General features: G+C 44.6%; 1 protein-coding gene across 1 annotated transcript in view; it reads left to right on the forward strand.

Annotated features, from left to right (window-relative positions):
- Positions 1-23,195, forward strand: part of MTUS2 (microtubule associated scaffold protein 2) — a 415,310-nt gene that overhangs the window by 220,427 nt on the left and 171,688 nt on the right. Inside the window, exon 5 of the mRNA XM_032611616.1 lies at positions 22,554-22,715. Within this exon, the coding sequence (XP_032467507.1) occupies positions 22,554-22,715 (162 nt within the window). The remainder of the gene's footprint in view (positions 1-22,553; positions 22,716-23,195) is intronic.

Consider the following 23,195-nt stretch of genomic DNA (forward strand, 5'->3'; position numbering starts at 1 on the left):
CATCCTGTCACTCAGGCTGTGTTTTCTTCATCCAGTCACCGACTCTCTTGAACGTCATGAAAGCTTCCCTCTTTGCAGTGACAATTCAAAGTGAAGAAGAAGAAGGAGGTGACTAGGTGCTGATTTCAGATTTAAAGTTGTGAGTGAGGCTGTGGTGGAAATTGGAGAAGGAACATAAGATGTTCCACCCAAGTTCGTATGAGCAACACTATTTAGCATGAATTAAGAGCCAAGTTCTGTACTTACTCAGGTAATATCAGTCAGCCTCGCCTTCCTTGCCTGTGAGGTTGGGATAGAATGCCTGGCATCTGGGGTGTTAGGAGGGCTTTTGGTTTGCTTGCTTGCTTGTTTGTCTTTAATTGTGGTAAAATATGCATTAACATAGAACTTACCAATTTAGCCTTTTTTGAGAGTACAGGTCAGTAGAATTAAGTACATTCGCATTGTTCTACAACCATCACCACCATCCACCTCCAGAACATTTTTATCTTCCCAAACTGAAACTCTGCACCCAGTAAACAGTAACTCCTCATTTGTTCCTCCCTCCAGCCCCGGGCAATCACCAGGGTTTCTCCTTTCAGTCTTGGTGAATTTTTTTTTTTTTTTTTTGCGGTACACAGGCCTCTCACCGCCGTGGCCTCTCCCGTTGCGGAGCACAGGCTCCGGACGCGCAGGCTCAGCGGCCATGGCTCACGGGCCCAGCCGCTCCACGGCACGTGGGATCCTCCCGGACCGGGGCACGAACCCATGTCCCCTGCATCGGCAGGCGGAGCCTCAACCACTACGCTACCAGGGAAGCCCCATTCTCGGTGAATTTGACTATTCCAGACACTTCACATAAGTACAGTTATACTCCCTGTTTTCTTTCGTGTCTGACTTATTTCACTTAGCAAAATGACTTCAAGGTTCATCCATGCTGTGGCACATATCAAATTGCCATTACTTTTTGTGGTAGGATAATGTTGTGTTGTACAGTATAGACCATATGTTGTTTATCCGTTCATCTGTCCATGGGTGTTTGGGGTGTTCACACATTTGGCTATTACGAGTAACACTGCTATGAACATGGGTGTACCAATATCTGTTTAGCTCCCTACTTTTAATTCAATTGGGTATATACACCCAGGTGGATTACTGGATCATACGGTAATTTTATGTTTAAATTTTTGAGGAACCACCATACCGTTTTGAAGTTTTAATGAGAAGTTAGAACCAAGCATTTGGAATCCTCTGAACCTGGCAGTTCAAGCTTGGAATGGAAATAAAACTGGTTTGTCCTTCAGGCTCTCGGGTCCCACCTCTTGTCCAAACTAATTTTACAGGTGAAGTAATCCCCTTTCTCCAAATCAGTGGGGAAGTACTTCCAAGCGAGGCCTCTAGTTAGGGCATGACATAACTTGTTCCCATGGACACATTGTCTTTTCTGACTGAGTTCTTAAACTAGGTCTAGCTAAAACATAAGGTAACCAAACGATAATAATAATGTATACCTTTGGGACTCGTCCTGTTAACTAGCCCTTTCTAGGAGCCAGGATAAGAGTGTCCTGGCCACACTGAGCAAGGGATGTGTGGGGACTGTGTGTTGAGAAAAGGTAAGTGGCTGGAGGGGACACATTGGTTTAAAATGGGAGAAAATTTTAGATGTCACAAGGACATTTCTTGATGAGATAAAGCAGGAAGAACATTCTGCCAGAAGGGCAACCTAGAGAGAGAATTGGATATTTATACTAAATGTGCTTCTTTGGGACTTTCCTGTCTTTAACACCTCATTTTACATTTTGAGTTTTTTCCCTTTCTTCTGAAGGCTTCACCCTAAGTCCTTTTCTCTTCTCACTCCAACAATCACATCCATCCAGTGGCTTCACAGTTTACCCTGTCCACTCCCCGTTTTCCACCTCCAGCCTAGTGTCTGTTCTGGGCTTCTTTATTTATTCAGCAGATTTTATGGAGTCCTCACTATGGGCCAGGCAGTATTCTAGATGCTGGTCTAGATGCAGATGTGGTCCTTGTTCTCGGATGTTGATGTGGAAGTGGAGATGACAGTGCAGGGAGGATGCTTCAGTAGGATGGTCCAGCTGTCCCTGAGAGCTAACATCTGATGTCTGTTCAACATCTCTATCTGGATGACACCAAGCTCTGAAACTCAGTTTGCCCAAAGCTGAATTCATGACCTGCCTCCTTTCCCTGCAATCTGTCCCTGCTCTAGAATATTCTAGAATATTCTATCAAAGTAAGTGATGCTACCATCCTCCTCCTGGGAGTCATCTGTAAGAACTTCCTCTGCCGCCGCTTCCAGTCAACCACCAACTCCTGTCCATTTTACCCACTGTGTATTTCCTGAATCTGTCCTCCTGTCTGTCTTTACCACCATCTCTGTCATCTCATGCCTGGACTACCACAAAAGCATACCCCTTACTCGATAACCACTCTTGCTGTCTCCTCACTGCAGCCAGAGGGATCTTTGAAAAAAGTACATCAGATCATGAGCTCCCCTGTGAGGGCCTTTTAGTGACTTCCAGTAGCTCTTTGGTTAAAAGCCGGATATGTGATCCAGGCTCCGCCTTCTTACCGGATTCAGATTCACCCAGCATCACCGCCACCCTTTGTGCCCCTGTTTCTTGACTTCACCATCCTTCAGACCACCAAGTTCAACCTTCCTTCCCATCTCAGGGCCTTTGCACGTGCCGCTCCATTTCCCCAAACACTCCCCACACCATTCACCTAACTAACCTCATCCTTCAGGTTTTAGTTTACATATGACTTTGTGGATGAGTCTTTCCAGACCTTCCCCACCCCCAGATTAAGTTAGAACTTATTCTTTTCTTGTACTTTTCTTCGGTAGGCTTGAGGATATTCATCCATCCACTAAACAGATATCTATCAGATAGCTTCTCTGAGCCAGGCGCTCGTAGGTGTTGGGATATATCAGTGGACAAAAGAGACAAAATCCCTGTAGACTTACATTCTAACAGATGAGACTAAATAAATAAACAAACATGATAAACCCAGAAATGGGATAGTTTATTAGAAGGTGACCTGGGCTCTGGAAAAAAAAGAGAGCAAGTTGGAAAGTTGGGCAACAATGATGGTGGGGGATTTGGTTGCCATTATGTCTAACTGTGGATAATTTTAAGTGTTATATATGCTTTTCTTTTTTTAAAGATTTCAAATGACTTTATTATTTCTTTTAAAATATTTATTTGTTTGTTTGTTTGTTTATGCCTGCGTAGGCTCTTAGTTGCGGCATGCGGGATCTTTCGTTGAGGCGCGTGGGGTTCTCTAGTTGTGGTGCGCGGGCTCCAAAGTGCGTGGGCTCAGTAGTTGCGGCACACGGGTTTAGTTACCCCGTGGCATGTGGGATCTTAGTTCTCCGACCAGGGGTTGAACCCAAGTCTCCTGCATTGGAAGACAGATTCTTAACCACTGGACCACCAGGGAAGTCCCAAGTGTGATTATATGCTTAATGTCTTCCTTGCTAAATGTTTCATTCCACTGGGGCTTACATGGTGTAGTCTTCTCCAGGCACAGAGGAGGGTCTTTTGAATGAGATGAATGAATGGATAAGTGAATGAGTGAGTGAACAAAGAAATGTGAAGAAAGAGAAAAGAATGGCCTGGGCCTGGACCCAGGCACTGGCATAGGAATGGAAGAGTAGATTTTAAGAAATACTTCACGCAAGAGCAGGCAGTGGTGTTTGGCCACCGGGTTGACTGGACGTGCCCTAGTGCAGGGCAGCAGTGCGTCTTACTGGCATGGAGGTTACTTACTGGGAAGATTGGTGCCATGTGACCATGAGCTGCTGCTTTAGGGCAGCTGGACATGTCCAACGAGCTTAGCCTTCTCAGTGCTTCACTTGCATAGCAGTGGGGTCTCCATTCCAAGAAACACAACTTCAGGTCACTCAAGGAAGAACCCCACCTCAGTTTAAAAGTGTCTTTTGCCTTTGCTAAGCTTCCAGTCCATTTAGCTTTCTCCTTGTGCCCCAGTGATTCCTTCCCTGTGACAGGAAAATCGAGTAGCACTTGATAGAAATATGAAAACACTGTCAGCTCAGATCCTCCACCTCCCTCGTTCTGCACGTTTTCAGCTCTTTGTACTCTTGATCTGGAAACACGTAACTACCAGCTGAGCTAGTAGTCGGACTATATAATCACAGACCACTTGCTGCCTTGCTCTCCTCTCTCTTCCTCCCTCTCCGCTGTTCGGTAGTTTTAAAGTTACACTACCCGTGCCACCACTTAAATTTTTCTTCACAAAATTGCTGACTTGAACTAAATGTGCCCTGTGATTTTTTTCTGAAAGATGCCAAGTTCTGAGTATCCCCTAGCTCACAAGCAAAATGAGTTTTGCCCACGGTGCACACTTGCATCAGCACGAAGTCATTCCCAGGTGAATATTTTACGACTGCAGCCACTGTAATTGCACCCCATGTAGCTGGAGGCACGTGTGAGCAGAACTGGCTAAGGGAGTAGGGATGGAAGCATCCAGATGAGGGTGGGGCAAGGGAGGCGGATCAGCCTTGGGCTTTGTTTTTGAGACCAATCCCGGTGCTTTTACATTTCAGATGAGATTAAGTGAGGATCTCTTCCTCTGTTAGGTGATTTTTCTGTTAGGATTGCTTGCAGCCCCCTCTGGTCCATCTGTCAAACTGTCATTACCCCAGAATTAAAATTCTGACTATTTATACACAAAGGTAAAGGATCTCACCCATACTCAATATTGGTTCTAAATTTCTTTTGGCTCATTTGGGAACCTTGTTCTGTGATGGTTTTACATTTGTCTAGAAAATGCCATCAAAGACTAATTAACAGTGTCAGAAATATACCAGATTAAAGACTTCTCTTACGACCACACTTTGAAAATCCCAGGCTCTACCCTTTGGGATTTGAGGAAGCCAGGAGAGCGCAGTTCTGTGGTTCATGGATTCGTAACTGCTGTGTGAAGCAGAGCTGTCAGCCAGAGCCTGGGGGTGGCGGGGTAGAAGGTAATGGGCGCTCCAGGTGCAGGGACACTGATTTCTAGAAGATGGATCGATCCCCAGGAATCACTCACCCCTCCAGGCCGCCAGACAGCTGAGGTTCGGGAACAGCCTTCAGTTTCTGGGCAGGCTGTGCTGAATTGTTGAAACGACTTGGATTTTGGAATCAGACTCGAATTTGAATGCTGACTATGCATTTATTGCCTTTGTAATCTGTCCTGGCTCAAATTACTCAGCCTTAGTTTCTGCTTTTGCAAAATGAGCAGCAGATTGCACAGATTAAATGAGTGCATCTGTGTAGGTGTTTAGGAAAAGTCATTTGTCTGGTATTAGCCCTCCGCCAATGTTAGTTTCCGTTTCCTGCAGGCCTGGGCAGTGACAGGGGTCTGCTCCTGGGAGGGGTTTGGAGCATTAGCGTCATATCGAGCAGTAAATCAGAGGCAAAGGTCCTTGTTGGGGATTCCAGCTGTGAGGCTGTGGTTTGTAAAATGACAGGGCAGTGAGCCAGGGGGGAGCCCCGTGCCCAGCACGGGTGTATCACGGTGTCTGCCGGATAGCAACTTGGGGAGCAGGAATCTGGTGGCCAACACTGGACAGCTTGTCCTGGCATTGAAATGGGCCCCGTTGCCGCCTCCTATAGGGGAGATTGGTGAGCCTGAGCCCCCATGCTGACTGTTCAGGGCAGGAAGGGCCACAGTGAGGGGCATGGGCCGAGCCTGGACAGAGGGGCGAGGAAGGCAAAGCACCAACAAAGGGAAGAGGGCATCATTATATCTTATTGTCATCACTGTATTTTCATGTCCTGTTTCTTTAAGGTCTGCAAATACATATGGCTTTGAGAACAGTTGTCAACAGAATAGACGGGTATTTCACTTCCTAAAAACAGGGAAGGAAAGAAACAGAAGACTTAATTCTGGTGTTTAAAAATATTTGACATTTTGCAAGAAACAAGCAGCATCTCTACTACTGTGGGACTCTTAAGTGGTTTGTAATCACCATGACTTTTCTCACTCTTAATTGATCATAAACCAGCTTTATCTGCTTTGGAATGAACTTTCCTCACACCTCATTCAGGACCCTACCAGGCTTGGAGTTGGTCCAAATCAGGGCTCATTAGCACATCTTAGCTCATTAAAGACTTGTCCAAGCAGGTATTCTCAACCCAGTGATGGCTCACCAACAGTAATATTGGCCCCTCCCCTGTTTCTAAATGCTTCCTCTGAAGTTGCCTTCTTCTGGTCAGACCTTCACTGTTGCAGAACAGTTGATGTACCCAGTACTGTTTACAATACATATTACTTAGGACCCTTACTTTGTCTTATTGATCTACTAAAACAGCTTTGGATTGCGTCTTTGTTTCCAGCCTTGCCCCATTCTGATCCATTTTCCCCGTTCCACAGCCATGGCCATCTTTCTAAAATGTATACATGACCATGTCATTCCTTATTGAAACCCCTCGGTGGCCTTTTGTTGCCTTCAGGATCAAGTCCAAACTCCTTCATGCTACCCTGGGGCAAGTAGATGTACATGCAGAGGACTTGGGAACCTCAGAGCAAAATGTTATTACCATTATCTTCAACCTTCCCAGAAGAGTTTACTATGGTTGTAACACTTAAGCTGAGTTTTAAAGGATGAAACAGAGATCACCTGGCAGGAGGGGAATGGGAAAGGCATTCCAGATAGAACCACATGCTTAAAGGCAACAAAGCAAAAAACATCATGGAATATTCATAGCATGATAAATAGTCTAACATCAGACTTTAAGATCCAGGGAGGGAGTGGCCTTCCTTGGTCTACTAAGGAGCTTGGATTTACTTTATAAGAAGTAAGGGAGGGCTTCCCTGGTGGCGCAGTGGTTGAGAGTCCGCCTGCCGATGCAGGGGACACGGGTTCGTGCCCCGGTCCGGGAAGATCCCACATGCCGCGGAGCGGCTGGGCCCGTGAGCCATGGCCGCTGAGCCTGCGCGTCCGGAGCCTGTGCTCCGCAACGGGAGAGGCCACAACAGTGAGAGGCCCGTGTACCGCAAAAGAGAAAAAAAAAAAAAAAAAAGAAGTAAAGGAAAGCGGCGGGGGTCGTGGGGGTGGTGGTGGGATGAATTGGGAGACTGGGATTGACATGTATACACTGATGTGTATAAAATGGATGACTAATAAGAGCCTGCTGTGTAAAAAAACAATTAAATTTAAAAAAGATGAAGTAAGGGATCGTTGAAAATAATTAGTTTTTGAGAAAGAGGAGGATGTGAAAGAGACTGGAGAAAGAAGGTAACATTCAGTGAATATCTCCTGTGTGTCAGGAACCCTGCTAGATGCTTCGTCTAGGTTATTTCTTCTGATTTGCACCAGAACCCATTTTATAGATGAGAAAATGTAGATTCAGAAGGACTCAGCCTTTTTTCTGAATCACTCCAGCTTATATGTGGTGAATCCATGTGCTTTCCACTAGGGTAGCCAGCTCAGGGGATCAGGGCAACAGCTGGAGTGTCCTGGCTTGTCCTTGCCTCTGCTGCAGCCTCCCTTGCCCTGGGGCCCATCTCCATGCAGCACCATGCTGGACCAGCTCGTCACGTCTACTTGGCCGATGCGCTAGCTAGTAGTCTGTGGGAGTTTGCTACTGTCACCTGACAAACTACCACCAACTTATCCACTTAAAACAATACCTGTTTATTTGCTCGCATGTGGCAGAGCTGAGTTCTCTGCTCAAGGTCTCAAAGGCTGAAGTCAAGGTGTTGGTTGGGCTGAAATTCTCCCCTCCAGGCTCTGGGGAAGAATCCACTTCCTAGCTCATTCAGCTGTTGGCAGAATTTACTTCCTTGTGGTTGTAGGACTGAGGTCCCCTTTTCTTTCCAGCTGTCAGGGGGGAACTACCCTCAGCAACCAGAGGCTGCCCACACTCCCTGCTGCTGGTCCCCTCAACCTGCAAGCTGGGGATGGGGCGTTGAATCCCTCGAGTGCTTTCAGTCTCTGACTTGCTCTTCTGCCTCCAGCCAGAGAAAATGCTGTGCTTCTAAAAGGCTAGTGTGGGGCTTCCCTGGTGGCGCAGCGGTTGAGAGTCCACCTGCCGATGCAGGGGACACGGGTTCGTGCCCCGGCCCGGGAAGATCCCACATGCCGCAGAGCGGCTGGGCCCGTGAGCCATGGCCGCTGAGCCTGCGCGTCCGGAGCCTGTGCTCCGCAACAGGAGAGGCCACAACAGTGAGAGGCCCGCGTACCGCAAAAAAAAAAAAAGGCTAGTGTGATTAGGTCAGGCACACCCAGATAACTCCCTTTCCTAATATCCAATGTGCTGTATAATGCAACTTACTCACTGGAGTCAAATCCCTCAGATTCACCTTCCTCCGGATTATGCAGGGCATGTACACTGGGGAACAGGGCTCTTGGAAGACATTTTAGCATCCAGCTCACACACATATCTTGATTACACTTATGTTTAGAATTTGCCTTTATTTAAAATAAAAATTTTCCTCCTTGGAATAGCCCAGGGTTTCGTTCCTATCTGCTGCCTAACACTTTGCCAGAAGTCCCCTTAGGGAAGGAGACCTTAGCAGATGTTCCATTTCATTGATATTTTAGGAAACAATTTATTCCACTTCTGCTTAAGCCCCTAGGCAGCAGGCTGGCCCATTCTTTGCTTTCTGTGCGCACAGCCTTAGGTGCCGTGTTCACGGCCGAACACAAAGAAGGTTCCAGTCCCCATTCCCTGTACCTACCTGGCCCAAAGCTACTGCCACTTAGTTAAGGCGAAGCTGTCTTGGAATTCTGTGCCCTTCAGACACATGTTCTGACTAATGCAGAATTCAGATTCTGCTACTGATTGAAATGCTTCTGCCTATAAACCTTAATTTATGAATTTTCAGCTCTATGAGTAGCATTTATACTTATTTTTTATTTACAAACATTTTTCAACTTTATGAATTTCTAACAACGACAAAAACGAAAGAGAATTCATGAGCCGTCAGTTCCTCAGTTTGTGGGAGAGCAGGCAGGAACAGATGCTGAACATGGCCCAGTGCAGACATGGGACTCCCTGCTCTTTGGGGTTGCAGGGTGACCCCAGGTGTTCACCCGTGCCTGGTTTGCACCTCACGGTTACCCAGCATAAGACATCGCCATTGTTGGAGGAATGGAGAAGAAAGCCCTTGGAGAGAGGAGATGCAGAAGAGTTGAAACTCACAAGCATGAGCTTGGGATCAGAGATTCCTAAAATCCAGAAGCCAACAGACAGGCCTGGCTTCACTGCTTCAGGCTTAGTGTGGAGGCTGCTAGCAGCATCCTTGAGAAATTTCCCTAAGGGAAGCGGTCAACTGAAGCCTTTGCTCACATATCATGAAATCTGAAGCATTTAAAGGGGTTGTAAGGTTCATTTACGAGTCTGTTGACGATAATTTGCAAAAGCCAGTTTGAATAATGTTTGCCTGAGTGATTTTATGATAGGTTTTTCAATATTTGTGATTTTATTTTGCATAGATGATGGTTGAACAGCAGGTACCAGTCATACCTTTACCCATAACAATGAATGGAAATAGGGATTTCGATTTTGAAATTTATATTGGGAAGGACTTTGAGGAGAAGGATTGTGTCCATAAACTAAGGAAGAGCAAATGGTTTTCAGAGGCCAGGAGAGGGGAGCCTACCATTTATTTAGTGCTTACTGCATATGAGATGCTCTAGACATGATTTTGTGGTCCCAGCGGTGCTTGCTCCTCTAATGTTACAAATGAAGATGCAGGGGAAGAAAAGTTAGTGACTGTCGCAGGGTTGCCGTGTTCTCAGTGCTCAGCGCTTACCATGGGCCTCAGCGACCACAGTGCTCTTTTACTGGAGCCAGAAAGGCACAGCCAAAGCAAAGCAAAGGATTCTCTTTGTTTTGTTTTGATTCATAAGTCCAGTAATTATAATGCTTTAAAAACTGTTTATTTCTCTCTATAACCCTAGGATTCTTCCAAGGAATGACGTATTTGCCATTAAACCATGATGACTTAAACTGCTTGAAGAGCTTACCATCTGTTTTCTACTGAGGTTTTCCCCATACAATTTCAGTTGAAAACAGTTGCTATTTATGTTATTTGGACATTAGTACAGCTCCTGGGGGTTCATGGTTTTGGACCAAGGCTGTCAGAATCAGGAGGATTTCAGTACCTTTTCCCAGTTTCTGATTGAGACAGATGAGGGTGTTACATATGGAAAGCAGGAAAGGTCCATTACTTGACAGGCATTAAAGCATTGTTGAATAGTGAAGGTATATTTTTGTAGAGCCCTAGTTTAGCTAAAGAAGTAACCAAAAGTTAGCTATCAAGAATTATTAAAGAATTAGCTATAAAGCTAACCCAGAAGAATTTTAGATATTACCAGTCTCGTTTTCCACTAAGACAAGTAAGTACTGTCTTTTCACTAAATCTTTCAGTCTTTCATTCAACTAGAGCAGTGGTTCTCACTGGAGCTGGTTTTTGCCCGTAGAGGGCATGTGACAATATCTGGAGACATTTTTTGATTGTCACAACAAATCAGATTGGGGATGGGCAGGGAAAGAGGGTGCTACCGGCATCCACTGGGTAGAGGCCGCCAGGGATGCTGCTAAACATCCTACAATGCTCAGGGCAGCCTCCACAGCAAAGACTTATCCAGTCCAAGATGTGGATAGTGCCCTGCTGGAAAACTCTGGGCCAAAGGGAAAAAATAATGAAGTTGTCATTGAGGAACAAAACCAATACTATGTTGAAAGAGAGAAAAAAAAAAAAAAAAAAAAAAGGAAGATGACTACCTTCTCAGACCCTAAAGGAAAAGGGAGAGTTTTCTAGCTCCCTGGAGGGGAGAGAAAATTCTTAGAGTTCAAGGGATGAATATTATTTGGATTTACAAGTTGGCGAACCTCCTAAAGCCAATAGGCTGTCCTTTTTTTTTCTTTTTTGTGGTACGCGGGTCTCTCACTGCTGTGGCCTCTCCTGTTGTGGAGCACAGGCTCCGGACCTGGGGCACGAACCCGCGTCCCCTGCATCGACAGGCAGACTCTCAACCACTGCTCCACCAGGGAAGCCCGGCTGTTCATTTTTTAACAGGCTGTTCAGTTTCTTCTCCCTTAAAGGTTTCATATTCTCCAGAAACTACTAAGTAGAAAGGGTTCTTTTTCAGAGGGCAAGAAATCCCGGCTAGAGGTACAATTCTGACTTCTTCTAGCAGCCCCTGAAGGGTTTATAAATATATAGGAAAGAAGGTTAGGGCTCAGTTGCAACGACCCACTTTTCAACATTTGACTTGGTTTCTCAGGATTTGGACTTGGTTTGCTGCCAGACTGTGGCTTACAGAAGCAGTGTTTGATGTGGAGTAACTCATGCATTCCTCGGATGCTTCAAAACAATTAATTAAACAGATCTGTGACACAAATAGCAAACTATATTAGAGCCCCAAATCCAAGCTATGGAAGTGGAACACCTAACCTTTCTTGTTGCTCTATTAATAAAAGCCAGTAGATAAGCCCTTGATCATTTCTGTAATTTCTTATACCTTATTAATAACTTCAGCAGAATTTAAATTGAGTTCAGATCAGTTGCTCTTATCTTTTAACAACTCCCATATTAAGCATATAATTAAAATGCTCCAGTTTAACTATTTTCCCCAAGGTATTAACTACTAAAAGATTCACACAGCGATGAACCAGAGTATTCATGGATGAGGCCTCAAGCTTTTAAGTACTTCAGATAAGGAAAAGGGATTTATTACAACTTGTCTAATTGATATAAAAGAGGAATGGTAAGAAGTTGCTTTTGATTACTCAAAAGTCTCTTGAAATACCGTGTTAGCCCTTGGTCTTTTAAGTTACTAACCTGCATCAGTATTTGACCATGTTCTCTCCTTTGGGAATGTGACTTGGTAAATATTAAAGAGAATTTCTCAAGTCAAAAAGAAGCTTTAAGTCACTTATGTGCTGGGAGTTCAAATGTCCTGGGCTGGGTGACGCTGGCTTATATCTTCCGTGATTATATCTATGATTCTAAGAGAGATGGTATGATCACCCCTGGCCTTTGCTCTCTTTGTTAACCAGCTTGGTTTTTCTTACAGTAGCTCTGTTCCCTAGAGGGGAATTAAGAGAAGATGTTATAGAGAAGATGGCATTTAATGATGGCATTTACGAAAGACCGGAAGGCCTGCCCACGTTGCAGGATGTCACAGATGGGAGGGAAGGGTACCACTCATACAGGCCCACTCTCCCTTTAACCTTTGTGTTCCTGGACTGTGAATCTCACCTTACCAGTTCAACTGCACCCATATACCCCCTGTTTCCTGAGCAGACATAAAAAAAAAAAAGAAGACCCTCTTTGCTATGTATTAGAATGAACTCCAGGAAGAGATGAGGAAGCTTTTCTGGAGAGTCTGGATGGGGAGGGGTGGGTAGAGAGTAGCGGAAACAAAGGTGGGGTTTTTTTCCTAATCCTCTGTGATGATTTAATTGTGATCATTGTTAAAAGAAGGAAATTTTGGGAAAGTATGCCTAGCCCTGGGGCACTGCTAAAACTACCTATTGAAGCAGTGGGAACTTGTGAAGGTAGAGATGGCTGTCAGTGTCGGCGTCTGCTAATCTGCTTCCCTTATTGATCTGGTGGAGTTAGGGATGTCTTGAGGGTATTTCCGTAGGGCTTGCATGGGACAGGATTTCATAAAACAAGGTGCCATTAGGAGTCACGTGGGACAGATGGGGCACTTGACAACATGACAGCTGATGATACTTGTGATGACAGCTAACATTTATTGAGTACCAGGCACTTTGCAAAGTGATCTATATGTATTTTCTCATTTAATTCTCAGGTTGGGAATTCCCTGGTGGTTCAATGGTTAGGGCTCCGTGCTTCCACTGCAAGGGGTACAGGTTCGATCGCTAGTTGGGGAACGAAAATCCCGCATGCCGCGTGGCACAGCCAAAACAAAACAAAACGAAAAACAACTGAAAAAAGAACATAATTCTCAGGTTAACCTAATGACAGAGGGTAAATAAATAAGCCATTTCATAAAAGAGGCTTAATTAATTAACTCTTTAAGGAGAATATTACTAGTAGGTTTCACATCAGGTATTGAATTTAGGCAGAGCCTGTGGTGTCTGTGACTCTACTATATGGCCCTATAACTATTATTATTCTTAAGACCTTGCTGTTAAAGTCCAGCCAGCAGAGCGCAGGAGGGGAGGCCCTGCAGCAGGAATCCAGAGAGTTTCCGTGGAGCTAGAGGAGCCCTCTTCTACCCAGTACCTGACCTGGAGAAGTGTGTCCTGCTGCCTGATTAGGATGCCATGATGTCCTCTGGTCCAGGGCTGGGATCATTTACCAGATTCCCAGAGCACTGTGTTGAGGAAGATGCTAAGGCCAGCCCTGGATTAGTGAGAAGTTAACATTCACTCTAGGTGAAGTGGGAGTAGTGAAATGCATGCCATGTGTTTCTCCTCCTTTCACTAGGACTTAGGCTACTGGGGAAAGGTGATAGAGGAAGAACCATGATTCTTTAGAGCTGCCTCTTCAGAGCCAGACTCCAGTTACTGCCTTGGAAAGATGTGAAGCCATGAGATGTTGGTGGTTGGAAGAAAAGACAAGAGACAATAGGCTGATAAGGCTGATGGGCTTTGAATGAGGCTCAGTGTTGGGTTAGTGGGCGTAAGGTCAATGTTGCCTTTACTAAGGGCTTATAGGTGCCTCATACTGTCCTAAGCACTTTATTCTAAACGTGTAATAACCCTTTTAATACAACAACTCTAATGAGTAGATACCACTGTTATCCCCATTTTACAGTTGAAGAAATGAGGCACAGAGAGAATGAACAACTTGTCCAGGACTTGAACCCAGGCAGTCTTAACCACTTAACTGTTACCCTCTCAAACTTTATGAAACCCAGAGATGTGTAAGATGTGTAAGATGAGACTAAAGCAAGTACTGAAATGATATAGAGGAAAAGTATTAGGTGAATGGTATCCTCTCTTGGGGAGAGGGGTAAGGGTGCTTGGGCAAAAAGACCCCCAAACCATTCAATTCTGTTTATCTTTCTGTGTATTGTTTTTAAAAATGTTTGAAAACCACCGCACTACCATAGACAGTCCCCACCTTTTAGGCAACCGATGCCCCACCTTGGCCGTGCTCAGTGACTGCATTCGTGGGAGCTGTTGAGGAAAGTGTGAAGCTTTTAGTGTCTCTGGGCTCAGAAATTGAGAAGAAGAGTTGACTATGAAAGGAAGCACTGACCCCATGGGACAGGTTTGCGCTCAGTACTTCGTTCATACAGCAGATACTTCTGAAGCGTAGCCTTGTTTATGGCGGGGCAGGAATTCACAGGGTAGAATCCTGCCTGCCTGGAGTTTGTACGGCTCTTGATGTGATGGTGGGGATTGAGGTGGGAAAAATACGTTGGGCCAGATAATGCAAGAATTCGAGGGCCACAAAGAAGAGTTTGGAGTTCATGTGGAAGACCACACAGAGGTATAGGGAGGCGGATTCACTGAATGAGGGAATAGGGGAGGACGGGGGAAGAGTGGGGTCCATGCCATGGTGTCCCCGACAGGTGCTAAGGGGCTGACCTGGGTGCCCGCAGGAGCAGACAGGGATTTAAATTTGGAGTCTGTAACGGAAATGGAAGCCCACTGACTTGCACTGGTCGACAGAAGGGAGAGAGTCGGGAGGATTCTGACGCTTTAATTCTGAGTTTCCAGAACAATGATGGTCGTTAATAATCAAGAATAAAGGAGGGCGGGGGCCAGTGTGCAGCTGAGAGAAATGTTTGCTTTAGACGTTACCTTTTCCCCAACCTCTCCACTTAAAGTACCCCTTTCACCCTTGAGTTTGTCCTGCTCCTGTGTTTCTTTTGTAATTGGTCGCAGTTTGAGATGATTTTGTCCGTCCCTGTCTGTGCTCCAGGTGTCCCCCCACTGGAATGTAAGTGCTGTGAAGACAGGACCACTTCTGTCCTGTGCCTCCTGCCCGGGGCAGAGCGTGGCACAGAGAAGGCTTAGTCTCCTTCATTTTGACAAAGATATTTCTTTGCCGAAATGGTAAGCTAGCAGGTTTACTTTAGCTCTTTAGTGAGAAATAAAGCATCCACCTGGATTAAAATATGCAGGAGGTGGTAAATAAAACATCTAGTTGGTACCTTAATAATTAAACTAAATTTTGCTGCCAGGTGATAAATGCTGCTAAATCAATGAAATATGCATCAATTAGGCAGTCACGCAGCCAGAACATTATACAACTTGATTGCCTGGGATTGTTTTAAAAAATCAGTGAAGAGACTAGTTTAACCATTGTAATATGGATAAATACTCAGAATCAGGAAAACATGTTTCTTCCAGTTTGGCTGTAATGCCTTCACAGTATTAATAACTGATTTGCTTTTCTTCTGCAACCTTCCCCTTAAGAGCCTCATCCTGGTCTGGTTAGTGTTCATTCCTCCTTGTCATTCTTTCTTCTTTTAAAGTTCAGTCTCACATAGAGAATGGACTTGAGGACACGGGGAGCGGGAAGGGTAAGCTGGGTCGAAGTGAGAGAGTGGCATGGACATATATACACTACCAAACATAAAATAGATAGCTAGTGGGAAGCAGCTGCATAGCACAGGGAGATCAGCTCTGTGCTTTGTGACCACCTAGAGGGGTGGGATAGGGAGGGTGGGAGTGGACATGGGGATGTATGTATATGTATAGCTGATTCACTTTGGTATAAAGCAGAAACTAACACACCATTGTAAAGCAATTATACTCCAATAAAGATGTTAAAAAAAAGAATAAATAAAACTTCTGTGTATACTTACAAAAAAAAATAATAAAGTTCAGTCTTAGTTATTGGCCTTCCCAATAAATGAAGTGGTAACAAGAGCATTGGGATGTGCATCACAAACCCTAACGTCTCATCCTGACTGCAGTCTTGGTCAGAATGATCCTTTCGAGCAGGTTGGGTAGATACCACTCATCGCTTTGTAGGGGGCTATCAGGGCTCCTATAAATCTACACTTCCTCCGCCCAGTGCCTCAGGTCCTGTGAGGGACTTTCATTCCTTTAGTGCAGCCTTGTCTGGCCTGAATTTGCACGTGGCCTCCTCTGTCTGTGGCGTAGGACCAGAGCCGCTGAGACCCACACCTAATTTGGTGGGAGTAGATGAGAAAAGTGAAGGAGTTAGCGATGCCATCCTTCTCACTTGGGAGCTTGGTCCTTCTGCTGTAGTGGATGGGATGCAGTAGTGGGTTCCAGGGGTGTTCTTTTTTGTGTTATTCAAGAGTGTGCCACCAGGAGACAGAAGCACCCTGGGACGGACGGGTTGGGATCTGCTGTAGCCACAATGCAGGGACGCTGGATGGGAAGTAGGAATAATCACTCCTGCGTGAGAACAGGAGTTCTCAGGGGAGAGGTGAGAGCTGAATCCCATTTCGAGGAACCTGTTCCAACCAGGGGATCCAGGAAAGAAAACTGATGTATGAGAATTTTTTAATTGATTGATTGATTTTGTAGATAACTCAAATACCATAAGATTCACCCTTGTATGCATAAATCTGGTAGTTGTTAGTATATTCACGAGGTTATACACCATCACTCCTAATGCCAGAACATTTTCATTACCCCCGAAAAGAAACCCTTTACCCATTGGCAGTCAGTCCTCTCTCCCCTGGCCCCCTCACCTCTGACAGTCTCTAATCTACTCTTGCTTCTGTGCTTTGTCTATTCTGGACATTCCATATAAATGGAATTGTATAATACGTCGCCTTTCATGCCTGGCTTCTTTTATTTAGCATAACATTTTCAAGGTTCATCTGTGTTGTGGCTTCTATCAATAATTCGTTCCTTGTTATGGCTGAGTAATATTCTGTTGTATGAGTAAACCACATTTTATGTACCGTTCATCTCTTGATGGACATTTGGGCTGTTCTCCCTTTTAAATTATTATACATAATGCTGCTATGAATATTTGTGTACAAGGCTTTGTGTGGACATATGTTTTCAAGTCTCTTGGGCATATACCCAAGAGTAGTACCACTAGGTCATATGGTAACTCTGTGTTTAACATTTTGAGGAACTGCCAAACTGTTTTCCAAAGAGACGACTCTGTATTACAATCCCACCAGCAATGTATGAAGATTCCAATTTTTCCACATCTCTACCAACACTTCTTACTGTCTGTGTTTTAATTATACCCATCCTAGTGGGTTGAAAGTGGTATTTAATGGCTTTGATTTGCATTTCCCTAGTGACTAGTGACGTTGGCATCTTTTCATGTGCTTATTGGCCATTTGTATCTGTATCTCTCTTTGGAGAAATGTCTATTCAAATCCTGCGTTCATTTTTAATTGGGTCATTTGTCTTTTTATTGTTGAGCTATAAAATTCTTTATGTATTCTGGATACTAGACCCTTATCAGATATATGATTTGTAAATATTTTCTTCTATTCTGTCAGTTATCTTTGCATTTTATTAATAGTGCCCTCTGAAGGACAAATGTTTTTATTTTGATGAAGTCTAATTTATCTGTTTTTCTCTTTCGTTACTTGTGCTTTAGGTGTCATATCTGAGAAACCATAATCTAAGTTTTCTTCTAAGAGTTTTATAATTTCAGTCCTTCCATTTATGTCTTTGATTCATTTTTAATTAGTTTTTTGTTTGTTTGTTTGTTTTTTGCGGTTTGCGGGCCTCTCACTGTTGGGGCCTCTCCCGTTGCGGAGCACAGGCTCCAGACGCGCAGGCTCAGCGGCCATGGCTCACGGGCCCAGCCGCTCTGCGGCATGTAGGATCTTCCCGGACCGTGGCACGAACCCGTGTCCCCTGCATCGGCAGGCGGACTCTCAACCACTGTGCCACCAGGGAAGCCCTTTAATTAGTTTTTGAATATGGTCTGAAATTCATGACTTCATGAAGTTTTTTTCTTCTTCTGCACCACACGGCTTTCAGGATCTTAGTTCCCTGACCAGGGATTGAACCCGGGGCCATGGCAGTGAAAGCGCCAACCACTTGAATACCAGTCCTAACCACTGGACCGCCAGTGAAAATTTGAAAGACTCAATTGATCAGCTCAGGGTGTTCAGGCATGTGGGGAATGAACCGTAGGAGCTGTTCCTGGAGGAAGAGTAAGAAGCTGGTTTTCTCCTAGGATTTGGTGCTGAACAAGCATCGTTGTCCTGACAGTTTGAAGAGAAAAAGGTAGAGAGATCAGGTTTATGTATAGAAGTGGACCCAGCTGAATTCTATAACCATGCAGAATATAGGCCTTGCAAATTCTCACTCTAATGAAGGAGATCTTACTTTCCAAATAGCAAGTCAATGATATGATGATTTGGATATCTACAAAAGATGGCCCCTATCCAGCAGTGAAGCAGGACGCTGTAGTCCTTTGGCTAATATGAGCAGAGGAATCCCTTCATACTTTGGTGATGATGATGTGACATCTGATATTAATCCTTGAATACTTTCCAAGTTCCTATGAAAAGCTCATTTGCTGTGTTGCTAGCCTGTAAGTGTTCATAACTAACACATAAGAGCATACCATGCACCAGACACCACTCTAAATGTTTGTGTTTTTTTTTTAACTAACTCTTGCATCACCTTTTTAAAAATCCACTTGCATTAGCTCTTTTAATTCTCACAGCAGCTCTGTGGAGTCAGTTATCGTTATCGTCACTTACAGATGAAGAAACGAGGAGCAGGGAGGTGGGAGGGAGAGGAGGCCTGGTTGTCTTTCCCCCGAGTCTGCACCATTTATCATGTGGATGGTTCGGGACACAGTAGGTTCTGGTGGTTGGGAATGGGATGACTGATCAGATGCGTGGACCACTCTCACTAGCTGTATCCTCCAGAGCATCTTTCTGGCTCACACAGGCATGGTTTATTTCCGGTTGTTTTCTCCTCTTACCATGCAGTGGTTTGATGTTGTCTGCATTGTTGTGAAGTCCCCGAGCAGTTACAGAATTCAGCAGCCGTTTCCAAATTCAGAGTACTTGTCATTTACTGAATCATGTGTCTTTAAGTACTGGCTGACTTAAGCTGGTTTTCAGTGAGGGGTACTGTTCACTGCCAAGCTGTCTCCCACAATAAGGGACAAGAGCAGGGTTCAATTTTATTTTATTGTATTGTATTATTTTGTTTTGTTTTACTTTTTGGTAATTCAAGACCTCTCTCAGAGGGGAGTACAGAGCTTCCTTGATGCTTCCTACTTCAAACAGATGAATTACTTCCCAGCCTGGAGAGCAGCCGGATCTCCAAATTGACATGTTCACTGAATTATAAATTTCATGTAAGAGAATAATGCCAGGCACAAGAGCATTTGATAAAAGGGCATTTGAACTCCACAAATGATACAAAATATTCCCCTTCTTAAGAAACTTTAATAGTTAAATAAAAGGCTCTGTGTGGAAGATTTTATGTTCAATTCAACTTCCACTACACATTTCAGTGAATAGATTATTTTGGCAGTATGTCAGCAGGAGGCTGAACATTAGATAATTCCATGTGAAATATTTCTAGTGGTCGAGCCATTGCCATCCCCCCTCAAAATGTCCTACAACCCCCAGGGATTCTCTGAGTCCTAGGATGGGACTGGTGAGCCTGTGCTGTGATTCAGAAGCTAAGACTCACTGTTCTGCAGGTGCCCGGTGTCCCTTTTCTTGATGAGGTTTCAATCAAACACGTGCTTACTTTATTTTTCTGTTGAGGTAACATTGATTTATAACATAGGTTTCATGTGTGCACCATTATATTTCTACCTCTGTATACCCTACAATATGCTCACCACCAATATTTTCGTTTCCATCCATTACCATACGGTTGATCCCTTTTACCCATTTCGCCCTCTTGCCGCCAGCCCCCAACCCGGAGCCCTCTCCTATGGGAACCGCTGTTCTCTGTATCTGTGTGTTTGCTTGGTTTGGTTTTTTCATTTATTTTGGCTTGGGGGGTATTTGCTTTTTATAATTTCACATATGAGTGAAATCATACAGTATTATTCTTCGTCTGACTTATTTCACTTAGCGTAATCCCCTTGAGGTATATCCATGTTGTCTCAAATGGCAAGATTTAATCTTTTTTATGGCTGGGTAGTATTACATGGTGTGTGTGTAGGTATGTGTTTATGTAGCACATCTTCTTTGTCCATTCATCCACTGATGGGCATTTAGGTTGTTTCCATATCTTGGTTATTGTGAATAGTGCTACAGTGAACATGGGGGTGCGGGTATCTTTTTGGATTAGTGTTTTTGTTTTCTTTGGACAAATACCCAGAAGTGGAGTTGCTGGATCAAATGGTAGCTCTATCATTAATTTTTTGAGGAACCTCCATACTATCTTCCGTAGTAGCTGCCTCGATTTCCGGTCCCACCAACGGTGCCTGACGGCCCCCTTTTCTCCACTTCCTCCCCAACACTTGTTACCTCTTGTCTTATTGATAACAGCCATTCTGACAGTTGTGAGGTGATGTCTCGTGGTTTTAATTTGCATTTCCCTAATAATTTAGTGATGTTGGACATCTTTTCATGTGCCTGTTGGCCATCTGTATGTCTTATTTGGAAAAATGTCAATTTAGCTCCTCTGCCCTTTCTTTAATATGGTTGTTTGGGTTTTTGTTAAGTTGTGTGAGTTCTTTATATATTTTGGATGTTAACCCATTATCAGATATATTATTTGCAAACATCTCCTCCCATTTGGCAGGTTGTCCCCTGATTTTGTCGATGGTTTCCTTTGCTATACAGAAGCTTTTTAGTTTTCTATAATCCCGCTTGTTTATGTTTGCTTTTGCTTCCTTTGCCTGAAGAGACACATCTAGAAAGATACTGCTAAGACCAATGTCAAAGAGTGTACTGCCTATGTTTTCTTCTAGGAGTTTTATGGTTTCAGGTCTTACATTCAAGTCTCTAATCCATTTTGAGTTAATTTCTGTGCACTGTGTGAGATAGCGGTCGTTTCATTTTTCTGCATATGGCTGTCCTGTGCTTGCTTTTTTTTTTTTTTTTTTGCGGTACGTGGGCCTCTCACTGCTGTGGCCTCTCCCACTGCAGAGCGCAGGCTCAGCGGCCATGGCTCAAGGGCCCAGCCGCTCCACGGCATGTGGGATCCTCCCGGACCGGGGTACGAACCCATGTCCCCTGCATCGGCAGGCGGACTCTCAACCACTGCGCCACCAGGGAAGCCCCTGTGCTTGCTTTTTAATCTGAAATTCAGGATACAGTGTACATCCTTTCAGCGGAGTTTCATCATTTTTATTCTGTTTGTGTTTATCAAATGCATTCTCCTAGCCCTGTTTAAAACTATTTAAAACCTTGCACGAGACCTTCAAAGAACTATAGGGCATAGGTTCTCTGTTAGGAAATCACACGTTCTTTAGTTTTCCTTCCTAAGTACACTTTTCTTTAGAAACCAAACAAATCTTACCCATTTTAAACAGACTTTCAGAGGGAGGAGAGCAGCCATCTCTTACTCTAAGGGGTTGAATAAAACTCCTGAGTATTTTAACACTAAAGCCACTTAATAATGTTATCATTTTGATGCAGGCCCTATCTAAATAGAATGTTATGACTATCCTTTTAAAATGATGAAAACAAAACAATTTAATCTTTCACTAAAATTCTGTATACTTCTTCCAGCTGTCATTGCCTGTTTTCCACAGTAGATGGTCACGTTCCTAACTGGATAGTTTTATCCCCAACAAGCGGTAATCTCAGTGTATTCAGGCTCTCTGTTTAATTTAGTAGATTAGTCCTTGCAGCTGTACCCAAAGGTACATTTAGAAGATTTACCCTTTAATAGGAATAGATGGTGGTGTCATTGTCTTTAAGAGATTACAAATGTATAAACCATAATAGGTTTGAAAAGATATAGAGGAAAAGATTAGGCCACGGCCATTCCGGGCATTTAACTCTGACACAAATCCCAGGATGCCCTATCTTCAGAGCAGTCCATTGTAAACAAGCTGTCCTATAGACGCAGAGCCTGTTCCGTGTTGAATAGGAAACTGAAATGATGAATAAATACCTGCCTTTGCAGTAGACTGGACTCTAATGCAAGGTCCTCTTAGTTTGATGAGGCCTCAGCTTTTCAGATGAAAAGCTTCATGAGTTTCAAAGGGATTCTCTGTCTCCATATTCTCACCCATCTACCTTCATCCCAAGCCTCTTCTTCTCAAGGTAAAATCAGCTGGGTTTCAGGGAGCACCGAATACACTTCCTGGACCAGTGGTGCACATGTGCATTCCTACTCTCGTCTCCCCTGGGTCACTCACACTGTTTCTCACTGTTGCTCATCCTCTGTGAGTCACAACATAAATGCTTACCATATGCGTCTGCAACTACACATCCACACAAGCAAATTGTGTGTGCGTGAGCACACGTGTAAAATCTTCAGAGAAGTGAGGCTGCTCTTGGCTTTTGTGGAGCCCCTGGCATGGGGATTTGAATGACAGACTTCCCTGCGGTGGCAAAAGGGAGCTGTTTTCCGCATCTGGCCCCAGAGAAGTGGTTTTCAAGGCCACTCACTAGGAGTCGGGTCAAGTTCTAAAGCAGGTGGCAGCGGTAGGATGGTCGGCAGTGGCACACGGCAAGGGGGTCCATCCATTTTTCATGAACTTGTATGCTTCCACAGGTTCAACCTTTGGGACTGAAGACCAGCCGGCTCTGAAGGCAGCTCTGCCTTCCAAAGACACACCCAAAGGGGCTGCCCGGGTGGCCCCTCCAGCATCCTCCAGTGTGACAACACCTCGCAGGAGTTTGCTTCCGGCGCCAAAATCCACGACCACAGCGGCGGGTAAGACTTGCGCTGTGGAGAAGCTCCGCAGTGGAGAGCCTCTTCTGCACTAAAGTCTTTTGCAAGTCCTTGGGTAAATCAGTTGTTTGGATGGGATGACAGATGAGTTTCAGATGGCATTTAAAATTAACAATAATAATACTACCACAATTTTCAAGGCACTTCCATATATTCCTATGTTTAAATTCTCACAACTCCCTCTCACTCCTCTCTGTGACTGGTAACCCACCAGACCACACAGTTTTCATTGCAAAGAAGAAAGGATCAGGCTGTTTTAGGCAAATTTGGTTCAGGGAAGCAGGCGCTGGTGAAATCACTGGAAGGCCAGTAGGAGTGAGCTGCGGACTGTGCCCCCGGGAGTGGGTCCCTGATCCCTGGGGGCAACTGCTGCCTCTACAGGGATTCAGGGGCTCCATCCCCCTGCTGGTCCCAGGCCCGCACCACCCATGCTGGGATGCAGGGATCAGCGGCTACCGCAGA

Source organism: Phocoena sinus, chromosome 18 (genome assembly GCF_008692025.1).
Source record: "Phocoena sinus isolate mPhoSin1 chromosome 18, mPhoSin1.pri, whole genome shotgun sequence".
Classification (NCBI taxonomy): domain Eukaryota; kingdom Metazoa; phylum Chordata; class Mammalia; order Artiodactyla; family Phocoenidae; genus Phocoena; species Phocoena sinus.